Source organism: Oncorhynchus mykiss, chromosome 18 (assembly GCF_013265735.2).
Source record: "Oncorhynchus mykiss isolate Arlee chromosome 18, USDA_OmykA_1.1, whole genome shotgun sequence".
NCBI classification, from domain to species: Eukaryota; Metazoa; Chordata; class Actinopteri; order Salmoniformes; family Salmonidae; genus Oncorhynchus; species Oncorhynchus mykiss.
In genome coordinates this window covers 18,429,507-18,443,982 of record NC_048582.1, presented here as the reverse complement: position 1 = coordinate 18,443,982, position 14,476 = coordinate 18,429,507, and the positions used below count along the sequence as shown (strand labels likewise).

The 14,476-nt window shown below is 43.1% G+C and overlaps 1 protein-coding gene across 3 annotated transcripts in view; it reads right to left on the bottom strand.

Moving 5' to 3' along the window:
- Positions 1-11,466: 11,466 nt before the first annotated feature.
- LOC110495706 (fibronectin type III domain-containing protein 3B) overlaps positions 11,467-14,476 on the bottom strand; it is a 122,536-nt gene continuing 119,526 nt past the window's right edge. For all 3 annotated transcript variants that reach the window (XM_036952127.1, XM_036952128.1, XM_036952129.1), the window contains exons 26-27: positions 12,728-12,855; positions 11,467-11,905 (exon numbers count right to left, since the gene is read on the bottom strand). In XM_036952127.1, coding sequence (XP_036808022.1) covers positions 11,594-11,905; positions 12,728-12,855 — 440 coding nt within the window. In that variant the 3' untranslated portion in view covers positions 11,467-11,593. The remainder of the gene's footprint in view (positions 11,906-12,727; positions 12,856-14,476) is intronic.

Below are 14,476 nucleotides of genomic sequence, written 5' to 3'. Positions count from 1 at the left end.
AAGCAGGTTTTTAGACATTTTTGATAATTTATTACAAATAAAAAACTTAAATATTGCATTTCCATAAGTTTTCAGACCCTTTACTCAGTACTTTGTTGAAGCACCTTTGGCAGCGATTACATTCTCAAGTCTTCTTGGGTATGACGCTACAAGCTTGGCACACCTGTATTTGGGGAGTTTCACCCATTTTGTTCTGCAGGTTGGATGGGGAGCGTCGCTACACAACTATTTTCAGGTTTCTCCAGGGATGTTCGATCTGTTTCAAGTCCGGGCTCTGGCTGGGCCACTCAAGGACATTCAGAGACTTGTCCCGAAGCCACTCCTGCGTTGTCTTGGCTGTGTACTTAGGGTTGTTATCCTGTTGGAAGGTGAACCTTCACCCCAGTCTGAGGTCCTGAGTGCTCTGGAGCAGGTTTTCATCAAGGATCTCTCTATACTTTGCTCCGTTCATCTTTCCCTCGATCCTGACTAGTCTCCCAGTCCCTGCCGCTGAAAAACATTCCCACAACATGCTGCCACCACCATGCTTCACCGTAGGGATGGTGCCAGGTTTCCTCCAGACGTGATGCTTGGCATTCAGGCCAAAGAGTTAAATCTTGGTTTCATCAGACCAGAGAATCTTGTTTCTCATGGTCTGAGAGTCCTTTAGGTGCCTTTTGGCAAACTCCAAGCGGGCTGTCATGTGCCTTTTACTGAGGAGTGACTTCCGCCTGGTCACTCTACCACAAAGGCCTGATTGGTGGAGTGCCGCATAGATGGTGTTCCTTCTGGAAGTTTCTCCCATCTCGACAGAGGAACTCTGGAGCTCAGTCAGAATGACCATCGAGCTCTTGGTCAACTCCCTGACCAAGGCCCTTCTATTAAGAGTCTTAATGGTTCCAAATGATTCCATTTAAGAATGATTGAGGCCAATGTTTGTGGGGACCTTCAATGCTGCAGAAATGTAATAAAAAAACATTTAATAAATCCATTTTAGAATAAGGCTGTAAAGCATTTTTTGGGGGGGGAGAAGTCAAGGGAACTGAGTATTTTCTGAATGCAATGTATTTCATTTTTGTCTTGAGTAACCATAAAAAACTTAACATATCATAATAATTTGAGTGTCCCAGATTTTTATTTACAATGTTACGTCTAGTCTATGAGACCAGGCTGGATATGGATATAAAGACTACAAGTAAGGACTACAGAAACAATCCGCAAATATGAACTACAAACATCGCCTGGAAAAATACTTAAAACGTGGAATTGTAACTACAGACATGGCACTTCAGCCCAAATGAATGTAACGCTTGACTATGTATCCATGTTTGTACCGCTATAATAATCTGTACTATGCCTGTACAAACTATAATGGAAGAAAACACTGTCTGTATTTTAATATTGATCCTTATCATCAGGTTGCCAACTTGGTCTGAACTCATTCCGGGAGATAAAAATGATTCAACATTGTTTACGTGTCATTTTTTTTATTTCAGACATAAGCAGTTTAATTCCGTCATGACTGAGAAGTGCACACACAGGTAGCCTACAAACACACAGATGTCGTTCTCACCTCTCCCCCATCTTCTCTCACCTCCTCTGCTTTCTTCTTGTCTCAGTCAGCCTCAAGGGTCGTCACTAGTTCCCACAGCCACAAAGTCAATTATGGCTACACCCCACCTATTTCTACAATTTCTCTTCTTAAAATCGAATTCTAAACATAACTGTAACCTTTACCACACTGCTAACCTTATGCCTAACGCTAACCTTAATTTAAGACTGAAAAGTACATTTGTGTTTTCATGAATTTTTACAACAGACAATTTTGACATTGTAGTAGTGGTAACAAGTGATAACCATCTTCAAGCTATGTTCAAAGGATCCTTCTGTCACATCTGAGGCTTTCTGAGTTGCCTGATAAAAAAGTCCTATAAGACAAGAGTGAGGACAGGAGTAGAGAGGGAAAGAAAGGTCAGAGAGAGAAACGAGGGATGGAAAGAGGAAGAAGGAGTGGAATATGAGGAGTGAAGAAATGAATGAATGAGGTAAGGATGAGTCAGAGAGAAAGGAACTTAGAAGTAAGAGAGCACTTGGGAAAAGATTGATTCAGAAATTATAGATATAAAAAGTCAATGACTTACTCTGCATCACTTGTGAGATGCAGTGTGTGTGTCTCAGAGACAGGAGGGAGAATTGTATTTCTCTGTGATTTAAATCCCTCCTGTTATCCAGTGAGATGCTATCGAGGCCGCTGGGGAGTAAATCACAAGCTATTGCTGGACACAGGCGCGTGCACACACACTCAAACAAACACACACTGAGAGACGGAGGGGAGCGAGAGAGACAGAACGTGAGAGAAGAGAAAGGTAAAGAGAGATAGAAAGACAAAGAGAGTGAGAGAGGATCGATGGCAATGTTCCTGCACAAATCAGTGTGTCGAAGAAGAGGCTGCATGTGCTTTTGTGCATCTCTCCTCTCCGCTGCTCTCTTCTCCAGACACACGGTTCAGCCAGGGTTATAGTGGCCATTAAATAGGAGATTCGCCCTAAAACTGAATGTGAAGGTTGCATTTTTTCACAGCGTCGGCTGGATTATAGATGTGATTTATGTCTGGCTGTACCTCAAATGATACCTTATTCCCTACAGTGCCTGCAGAAAGTATTCAGACCCCATGACTTTTCCTAATTTTGTTAGGTTACAGCCTTATCCTAAAATTGCATGAATTGTTATTTTTCCTCTCTTCAATCTACACACAATAACCCCATAATGACAAAACAAAAAATGTTTTTTAGAAATGTTTATTACATTTATTAAAAATAAATAATTGTGAAATATCACATTTACATATCTATTCAGACCCTTTACTAAGTACATTGTTTAAGCACCTTTGGCAGCGATTACAGCCTCGAGTCTGGGGAGATTCTCCCATTCTTCTCTGCAGATCCTCTCAAGCTCTGTCAGGTTGTATGGGGAGCGTTGCTGCACAGGTATTTTCAGGTCTCTACAGAGATGTTTGATCGGATTCAAGTCCGGGCTCTGGCTGGGACACTCAAGAACATTCAGAGATTTGTCCAGAAGCCACTTCTGCGTTGTCTTGGCTGTGTGCTTAGGGTTGTTGTCCTGTTGGAAGGTGAACCTTCGCCCCAGTCTGAGGTCCTGAGCCCTCTGGAGCAGGTTTTCATCAAGGATCTCTCTGTACTTTGCTCCGTTCACCTTTGCCTCGATCCTGACTAGTCTCCCAGTCCCTGCCGCTGAAAAACATCCCCACAGCATGATGCTGCCATCACCATGCTTCACCGTAGTGATGGTTCTAGGTTTCCTCCAGATGTGACTCTTGGCATTCAGGCTGAAGAGTTCAATCTTGGTTTCATCAGACCAGAAAATCTTGTTTGTCATGGTCTGAGAGTCTTTAGGTGCCTTTTGGCAAACTCCAAGCGGGCTGTCATGTGCCTTTTACTGAGGAGTTGCTTCCGTCAGGCAGCCAGCTCTAGAAAGAGTCTTGGTGATTCCAAACTTCTTCCATTTAAGGTTGATGGAGGCCACTGTGTTCTTGAGGACATTCAATGTTGCAGAAATGTTATGGTACTCTTCCCCAGATCCGTGCCTCGAGACAATCCTGTCTCGGAGCTCTATGGACAATTCTTTTGACCTCATGGCTTGGTTTTATCTCTGACATGCACGGTCAACTGTGGGGCCTTATATAGACAGGTGTGTGCCTTTCCAAATCATGTCCATTCAACTGAATTTACCACAGGTGGATTCCAATCAAGTTGTAGGAACATCTCAAGGATGATCAATGGAAACAGGATGCACCTGAGCTCAATTTCGAGTCTCATAGCTAAAGGTCTTAATACTTAAATAAATAAGGTATTTCAGTTTTTTATATTTAATACATTTCTAAAAACCATTAAGGGGTTTTGTGTGTAGATTGCTGAGGATTTCTATTTATTTAATCAATTTTAGAATAAGGCTGTAACGTAACAAAATGTGGAAAAAGTCAAGCGGTCTGAATACTTTCCGAATGCACTGTATACTGTGCACTACAGTGACCAGAGCCAAATGACACTATTCCATATGGATTCCTGTCTATTTACCTCTTTATTGGTTACATTTATCATGATACAGCATCCAACCTTTTTTATTTGGAGAAAAATTATGTTGCAGCGAGCCCATTGTTAATTGTTTACTATAAAGAGTGTATATCTGATTTGTCTATCTACAGATAAACCAAACCTCGAGTAAATGTCCTCTAGCTCTCAGTCAGATATGAACTCACATCGACGTTACATGGGACATGAATTCAAATGAACATTGAAGACACCAGTGTGCCTTTGAGCTAAATTGCTCCAGGGGTGCCAACCTCTCAGAGTATGTCCCTGATGGGTTATGGACACATTTGTGGTTTCCTGTGGACAATGGACAATAAAGTTACCTTCTATAATGTTCTTCTCTTATTCCTTATTCAGACAGTGTTGCGACGACGGTGATAAATACCAGTCCCCTGTTGAGTCTGACTGCCTGACTATCTCATCATCACAGACACTTTCCTCCATGCAGGCACGGCACGCAAGCAAGCACGCACCCGCATCACACACACATTGACAGGCACAAGGTCAGTCCCAGTTCTGCTGCCTTGCAAAGGGACTAACTGCAAGAAATGGCACTTGGGATCTAACCAGCAGCCCTGTGGTTGCTAATTCGCCTTTTAATTGCCCGGGATTTGAACAGGCAAACCTAGTCTGCCTTTCTAACCTTTATATAGACTACCTACTACCACAAAGCATCACATAACCAATGTATGAATAGGAAATCAAACAATAAACTATGACACACAAAACAAGGATTTCAGTCAAGGTCAGAAAAAATGTAACATTTATTGGGCATAAATATATTATATAACACAGGCTACCGATACAGTTAGGTCTTACATACAGAGGGTAGTATTTGCAAAATCTATACATTAAAATTGATATGGCAGTTTATTTTATATAATGCATATGAAATAGTCTAACATTTACAATACAAAGTAGTAGAAATGTATGATTTTCTTTTTTTCTTTCAAATCGCAGCCCATGACAAATTGGAATGTTTGTTTTGATAAGTGTGAGGTACAAATATGTTGTTGGTTTGTTTTTGTTCCAGACTAATAAAAAAAATGTTTAATACATACAAGTCTTCAAACATTAATCTGGGACTGTTACCCATTCAATATCCAATCTCTCATATTCAAAGTCCGTATAAATCCGTATTTTCCGTTTCATTTTTCTATTTTTATTAATCTGACAAAAAAAAGTAACCAATCAGAAGGCACAGATGCTGGGTTGCTGGGCAGAATTATCTGTTTTGTTCAGGACCCACTAGATCAGCAGGGCCAGAAGGGTCTAAAGATTTGCCTAAATACAAATCTTACAGGGTGTACCCTGCTCACACAGACAAGTAGCTACTGGGCCAAGCCCTGGAAAAACACGAGCCAAAAGCTTGAGAATATTAGCCAAAAACCTTTAGGGAACATTGGGTCAGCATTGGTGATATCACAGGCCTACTATTATCCTAACCTTAGCCTATAACATTAGGCATTATTAGGGAGTATGGACAGGAGTATTTCGTGACCATGTGTCCTAACCATCCTGGTCAATTAACATGGTTACGGAAAACTCCTGTTCCTAGGCATGAGGAATGACTTGGCTGTAAAAGGCTTGGGGCAGATTTAACACAATGTCAGGAATTACTTGGCTGTAAAAGGCTTGGGGCAGATTTAACACAATGTCAGGAATTACTTGGCTGTAAAAGGCTTGGGGAAGAGTTATCACAACATCAGGAATGATTTTGCTGTAAAAGGCTTGGGGCAGATTTAACCCCTCAGGAATGATTTGGCTGTAAAAGGCTTGGAAGAGATTTAACACAACTTCGGGAATGATTTGGCTGTATAAAAGGCTTGGGAGAGATTTAACACAACAGGACATCAACAGTCTTCTTTCTAACTGAGACAGGTAAACAGGAAAGACGGACACAACATGACAAAGTCACGTCAGATGACAGAGTAACGCTATATGCCACAGCAACACCAAATGACCCAACAGTGCCAGACGACTCAGTCACAACAATGACGTGGTCAAAACTCCAGACGACATAGTAATGCCAATGTAACCGAGTGCCCGGCGGTATCAAAACAAGAAGCTGTCTGATGAAAAGCATCACGGTTCTCGCAGGACAGACACTTACCCCGTGGGCTAAGGGTCTACCACTTTAAAAGTGCTCCATATAATCTGTTAGTTGTACTTGCCTCATTTTAGCGTCAATACTACATCTCTATATGTATAATAACTCTGCACTGACTATCAATTCTAATCAAAAACACTGGACAGGCTCTTTATACGACGACAAGCTGGGAAAAGTATTCCTCATCATCCTCATCCTCATCGGTCTGACTGACATCCCGATTTGATTGTTGTAGTCTTTTTGACCCTTTTCAGTGTGAAATCAGCGTGTTAAAACTCAATCAAGGGGTCGTATATTTAACAACAGAACATTTAATACATTTAGCTTTCCCCCCAAAAAAGAAACATTAAAAATACTAAAAATATGAACGAAGCGTGAATCAGAGATCAAGTTATGTCTTTCCTTTTTGAGAGGATAACAATGTGACAGGAATAATAATGCTGTGTGGTCACAGGGGGAACATCAAGGAACCCTTTAGAGCGAAGATAACGTTGAAAGGAACGTGTGTGTGTGCGTGTCACACACACACGCAAAGTAAAATGGTATGACACAAGCCTCGATTTTGGCAGAAATAATCCAAACAGATATGACATCCAACACGTCCTAATCTATAACATTAGGCAGTATAAACAACAAATTAAGGCAACTATTGTTCTGACTCCCCGAGACACCACACACCTTCCCACTGAGGGGGCACTGTACAGTGTCCCAAGACTGTGTTAGCCCCTGGAACTGAAGCCTAGGGCATTAGCCATGCGGAGCTAACCTGAGTCTTCAAGTCTCGTCATACTGTCTGAATAATGGAAACTCTTAAAGAATCCCGGCTCAAACGGTAGAATTAAAGTCAGTACCGCCACCCTCTGCCATCCTCTTCAAGCACTGGTTACAGTAACTGTAAGGAGTACCTTCATACCTTATTTAACCTTCAGAGTACCTTCATAAACTCTCCGGGAAAAAAGCTGCTACCTAGAGAATTTAAGGGTTCTTCGACTGTCCCCCATTGGAGGGTTCTACATGGAACCCAAAAGGGTTCTCCTATGGGGACAGCTGAAGAACCCGTTTGGAACCCTTTTCTCTAAGAGTGTACATTATTTAACCACCAGTGCCCCCTCAGAGTTGTACGGTACGTCGTGCCTGTGCTTAAATCCCAATACAGACGCCAACATAACCTTAATATCAGAAAAGGTAACGTTTCTGAAGACACTTTTGTGTGTTTGCTCCAGCTGTCTAAAATCTTTACCAATATAACCTGGCTAACGGTTCGCTACATCTCTTAATGCATACAGAAAACCACACAGGCTGGTCATAACCGTGAAATCATGACATAACAATTCTAAAGTCACCATTATTGGTGTTATGACGTGATGGTCACGTGGCTATGGATAAGAGCCAGTTCTGTGTGTCAGAGAGGAGATGACAAGGACAGACATTTGGTTAACATGTTAAAAACGGCACTGACACCGACATACAGAATAATGAAACAACTACAGGTTTTCCCAACAACTGTAAGAGAATAAATGAGATATGTAATTGGCTACTGAGAGTACGAAATGCTGGCCTTAAATCAAACATCTAAAATAACATCCAACAAAAACAAAAAACTGAAAAATTATCATAATAACAATATAACATGCTACGAGAGAAAAAAAACAATTAGTACATTTATAACTACACTTACATTTGTCTCTTAATTTTAATTTTTTAAACAATAAATAACTGAAAAGATTGCACTGTAATTGGCTTGTAAAGTACTGTATGCAAATATTCTATTGTATATAAATAAAGGTATAGAACCAATAGAGAAATTGTAGCGTAACTTTCCCATCGACTTTGGCAAAGGTGTTGGAGCAGTTAAAGGCTCTGCTAACTGACGAGTAGGAGCGAAGCACAGCTTAGAGAGAGAGAGAGTGGGATGATAACAGTAGGAGTGAAGCACAGCTTAGAGAGAGAGAGAGGGATGATAACAGTAGGAGTGAAGCACAGCTTAGAGAGAGAGAGAGGGATGATAACAGTAGGAGTGAAGCACAGCTTAGAGAGAGAGAGAGGGATGATAACAGTAGGAGTGAAGCACAGCTTAGAGAGAGAGAGGGATGATAACAGTAGGAGTGAAGCACAGCTTAGCGAGAGAGGGATGATAACAGTAGGAGTGAAGCACAGCTTAGAGAGAGAGAGAGGGATGATAACAGTAGGAGTGAAGCACAGCTTAGAGAGAGAGAGGGATGATAACAGTAGGAGTGAAGCACAGCTTAGAGAGAGAGGGATGATAACAGTAGGAGTGAAGCACAGCTTAGAGAGAGAGAGAGGGATGATAACAGTAGGAGTGAAGCACAGCTTAGAGAGAGAGGGATGATAACAGTAGGAGTGAAGCACAGCTTAGAGAGAGAGAGATGATAACAGTAGGAGTGAAGCACAGCTTAGAGAGAGAGAGAGAGATGATAACAGTAGGAGTGAAGCACAGCTTAGAGAGAGAGAGAGGGATGATAACAGTAGGAGTGAAGCACAGCTTAGAGAGAGAGAGAGGGATGATAACAGTAGGAGTGAAGCACAGCTTAGAGAGAGAGAGAGGGATGATAACAGTAGGAGTGAAGCACAGCTTAGAGAGAGAGAGAGGGATGATAACAGTAGGAGTGAAGCACAGCTTAGAGAGAGAGAGAGGGATGATAACAGTAGGAGTGAAGCACAGCTTAGAGAGAGAGAGAGGGATGATAACAGTAGGAGTGAAGCACAGCTTAGAGAGAGAGGGATGATAACAGTAGGAGTGAAGCACAGCTTAGAGAGAGAGAGAGGGATGATAACAGTAGGAGTGAAGCACAGCTTAGAGAGAGAGAGATGATAACAGTAGGAGTGAAGCACAGCTTAGAGAGAGAGAGAGGGATGATAACAGTAGGAGTGAAGCACAGCTTCGAGAGAGAGAGATGATAACAGTAGGAGTGAAGCACAGCTTAGAGAGAGAGAGATGATAACAGTAGGAGTGAAGCACAGCTTAGAGAGAGAGAGAGATGATAACAGTAGGAGTGAAGCACAGCTTAGAGAGAGAGGGATGATAACAGTAGGAGTGAAGCACAGCTTAGAGAGAGAGAGAGGGATGATAACAGTAGGAGTGAAGCACAGCTTAGAGAGAGAGAGAGAGAGAGGGATGATAACAGTAGGAGTGAAGCACAGCTTAGAGAGAGAGAGAGGGATGATAACAGTAGGAGTGAAGCACAGCTTAGAGAGAGAGAGAGAGGGATGATAACAGTAGGAGTGAAGCACAGCTTAGAGAGAGAGAGAGGGATGATAACAGTAGGAGTGAAGCACAGCTTAGAGAGAGAGAGTGGGATGATAACAGTAGGAGTGAAGCACAGCTTAGAGAGAGAGAGGGATGATAACAGTAGAAGTGAAGCACAGCTTAGAGAGAGAGGGATGATAACAGTAGGAGTGAAGCACAGCTTAGAGAGAGAGAGATGATAACAGTAGGAGTGAAGCACAGCTTAGAGAGAGAGAGAGGGATGATAACAGTAGGAGTGAAGCACAGCTTAGAGAGAGAGAGATGATAACAGTAGGAGTGAAGCACAGCTTAGAGAGAGATGATAACAGTAGGAGTGAAGCACAGCTTAGAGAGAGAGATGATAACAGTAGGAGTGAAGCACAGCTTAGAGAGAGAGAGAGAGATGATAACAGTAGGAGTGAAGCACAGCTTAGAGAGAGAGAGATGATAACAGTAGGAGTGAAGCACAGCTTAGAGAGAGAGAGAGAGAGAGAGAGAGAGAGTGGGATGATAACAGCATTAATTAGAGAGAGAGTGGGATGATAACAGCATTAATTAGAGAGAGAGAGAGTGGGATGATAACAGCATTAATTAGAGAGACGGAGGGAGAGGGAGGGAGGTTAGAAACGAGGAGGGGAGGGAGACGTACTGAGAATGGCGGAGGGATAGAAAAAGAGAGCGGAGGCAGAGAAAAAAGAAGGGTATGAATAGGTATGAGGGTTGAGTGGGGGCAGGGGGCGGATAAAAGGTTACTTCAGTAACCTCTACATTCGACAGCGGGGACTGGCTACTGAACTGACCTCAGATCTGCAGGTGAGCACCTAGAATACATATTATAATTCACTAAACCACTCCCAGTGGAATATACCAGGTTATCCCTAGACCAGGGGTGTCAGGTCCAGTTCTCACAGGTCAAAGTGTCATCATGTTTTTATCAACCTCAAACTAAATTGATCAACTGTTGTTGCTGGTTGGCTAGATATGGCCAGGTGTGTGGCCCTCCAGGAGCCTGGTTTTACACCCTTGCCCTAAACTGATCTAAAGTCAGCTTTGCATTTCCCACTCCTAAGGGTTTAGGTTAGCTTCAGGGGAGAGAAAGCTGGTCCTAGATCTGTGGTTAAAAGGCAACATCTACCTGGATCCCTCCTCTTTCTCTCTGTCATTCAGACCTCTACACTTCTTATATTACATCATAGCATCGCCCCTACAGATATAGATAGGTAGATCTATCTTAGATATATTTGATATAGATTGTATATATTAGGTAACTAAATCCATTCTTTCTCAGATATAACGAAACAGGATAGCAGCATTTTTTAACAATGGCATCGCTTTGGTAGCTGAATAAAGAAGACAGAAGAGAAGGCATCTGAGTGAGTGTGTGTGTTTCTGTCTCTCTGTGCATGTGTGTGTGTGTGTGTGTGTGTGTGTTTGTCTCGCTGTGCATCTGCATGTGTTTCTGTGTGTCTGTGTCTATGTGTCTGTGTGTGCATCTGTGCATCAAGATTGCATGATTTGGCCTATAATAGACAAGGTAACAGATATTGAAGAATACATGGCTAAAGCTTGAGAACTACATTTCAAAATGGCACAACGGAAAGAAACTACAAAAGACTGCAGCGAACAGCGCAAATAGGACACAGACACAGTAAAGTAAGGAATTGACTGTAAAGAAATATAAAGAAAAGCACACTTTGTCTATTAGGTTTAAAAAGATACAAAATAATGTCATGCGGGTCATTGAGGAGCTTTACTGGGCTCCTGGCTGGCTAATGCTTGGTTATCAGTTTGTTTGTTCTGGCCACGAACAGCTTCCCTCCAAAATACATCCATTACATAAGATAGAGAGACCAAACTAACAATGACAAGAGAAACAGAGAGAGCGAGCGAGCGAGAGAGAGGGAAAGAGAGAGAGGAGAGAGGGGAGAGAGAAGAGGAAAGAGATAGGTGGACAACGGCACGGTAGAATAACTGAAGTACAGCTCAGGTCTGTTTCGTTTGAAGTCTGTTTCCTCTCTCGCTTTTTTTCTCTTTCTATCCTGCACTTGATTCTCAAGTGTTTGTTTTCTTTCCTTTCTTTAGTAGATGCTCGTTTTCTTTCGCTATCGCTTTGTTTTCTCTTTTCTATCCTGTTGCCGATTCATTCCCTCACTTCATGAAGAAGTATTGTAGCAGACAGGCCATGAGGATGGAGACACCGGCGAACACACACACCACGACCGCCGCAAAGCGCTCATCGCTGGATATTATCCCCGCCCCTTTCACCGTCTCCACGGCGCTGGTCTCCCCCAGGCACTGTTGCTCCTGACGACGCAGGGTGAACGGGGAGGAGGGGCTTTGAGGGCCACAGAGTTCCTGGTTGGTATCCTGGCAACGGCGGCAGGCGCACACACGGAAACGGTAGTCGGTGTTGCCTTGGAGCCCGGTGATTTGGAAGGCACTCTCTTCTCCCTTAAACACCTGGTGAGAGAGTGAGAGAGTGAGAGAGTGAGAGAGAGAGAGAGAGTGTGTGAGAGAGAGAAAGAAAGAAAGAAAGAAAGAGAGAGAAAGAGAGAACATTGATTTAGAAAGTACATTGTGACCTCATCAACAACAACAAATTGATTCAGACCAAACAGGTTAATGCTCAGTGTGTGTGTGTGTGTGTGTGTGTGTGTGTGTGTGTGTGTTAGTATTGGCTCTTAACAGTCCCCCTGCTGCTATTCTACATTAGTGAAATCCAATGAGTGCATGAAAGAGGCTATAGAAGCTGTTATCTGGTTAACATTATCAACGCTGCCTCTGTACAGAAGGGATTTAACTACCTCAAGAACCACTTAGGACACACACACAAGTCTTCTGCCTCCAACTGCTCGCTAGATCAATAAGTTCAAAACTTAACCGGAGATAAGTACCACAAAACTCTTCACTAACACATCAGATATGTGTGTGTCTGCGTGTGTGTTTTTTAATGTGCTTTTCAATACTCATTCACCTGAAGAGCTGTTCGACTGCCAAAAGGGCAAGTGTGATTGTGTGTGTGTGTGTGTGTGTGTATTGACAACCATATTGAGTTTCCATAAAGGTCCATTGGCAGCAGACACTGTTAAATGTCAGTGGTCTCGGAGCTGTAATAGTCATTAATACGCTGCCTTCACTCTGCTGTCACCACAGTACATGAAAGGGTTAATGGAAGACCAGGGAAACGGGATAGCTAGTCAGATGCACAACTGAATGCATTCAACCCAAATGTTTCTATACAGCTATCCTCACATGAACTGTGTGTGTGTGTGTGTGTGTTACCTGTTTGTACTCTGACTCTCGTCCAACCAGCACCTGCAGGATGTAGTTGACACGGTCGCCTCTCATTGGTGGAATGGTCTCCCAGGTGACCTCACACACATTCCCTTCCAGTTGGTGCACTCTGGGAGCTGTAGGCAGACAGGACACATTGTCACAAACAATGTCATAAACACATGGAAACCACAGGCAGCTGATGACACCTTCATTTGTGAGGATGACTCATAAACTCAAAAAAATAAACATCCTCTCACTGTCAACTGCGTTTATTTTCAGCAAACTTAACATGTAAATATTTGTATGAACAAAACAAGATTCAACAACTGAGACATAAACTGAACACCACCCCCGGGCTACTAACTTTAAACGCTGTGTCACCCGCGTGCTAGCGTAGTGGCGGCTTCCCTGTTCCATCTACTGCTGGCCCCTGGACACTGATCACTTGGCTACATAGCTGATGCCTGCTGGACTGTCCATTAATCACGGTACTCCATTCTGTTTATTTATGTTTTATCTGTCGGCCCCAGCCGCACTCAGGCTCTGTGTGTAGTTAATCCGACCCTCTCTGCCTAGTCATCGCCATTTTACCTGCTGTTGTTGTGTTAGCTGACTAGCTGTTGTCTCACCTGTTGTTTTAGCTAGCTCTCCCAATCAAGACCTGCGATTACTTTATGCCTTGCTGTATGTCTCTCTCAAATATCAATATGCCTTGTATACTGTTGTTCAGGTTAGTTATCATTGTTTTAGTTTACAATGGAGCCCCTAGTTCCACTCCTCACAACTCTGATACCTCCTTTGTCCCACCTCCCACACATGCGGTGACCTCACCCATTATAACCAGCATGTCCAGAGATACAACCTCTCTTATCATCACCCAGTACCTGGGCTTACCTCCGCTGTACCCGCACCCCACCATACCCCTGTCTGCACATTATGCCCGGAATCTATTCTACCATGCCCAGAAATCTGCTCCTTTTATTCCTTGTCCCCAACGCTCTAGGCGACCAGATTTGATAGCCTTTAGCCGCACCCTCATCCTACTCCTCCTCTGTTCCTCGGGTGATGTGGAGGTAAAGCCAGGCCCTGCATGTCCCCAGGCACCCTCATTTGTTGACTTCTGTGATCAAAAAAGCCTTGGTTTCATGCATGTCAACATCAGAAGCCTCCTCCCTAAGTTTGTTTTACTCACTGCTTTAGCACACTCTACCAACCCTGATATCCTTGCTGTGTCTGAATCCTGGCTTAGGAAGGCCACCAAAAATTTGGAGATTTCCATACCCAACTATAACACTTTCCGTCAAGATATAACTGCCAAAGGGGGAGGAGTTGCAATCTACTGCAGAGATAGCCTGCAAAGTTCTGTCATACCTTCCAGGTCTATGCCCAAACAGTTCGAACTTCTAATTCTAAAAATTAATCTCTCCAGAAATAAGTCTCTCACTGTTGCCGCCTGCTACCGACCCCCCTCAGCTCCCAGCTGTGCCCTGGACACCATCTATGAATTGATCGCCCCCATCTAGCTTCAGAGTTTGTTCTGTTAGGTGACCTAAACTGGGATATGCTTAACACCCCAGCAGTCCTACAATCTAAGCTAGATGCCCTCAATCTCACACAAATCATCAAGGAACCCACCAGGTACAACCCTAAATCCATAAACATGGGCACCCTAATAGACATTATCCTGACCAACTTGCCCTCCAAATATACCTCTCCTGTCTTCAATCAGGATCTCAGCGATAACTGCCTCATTGC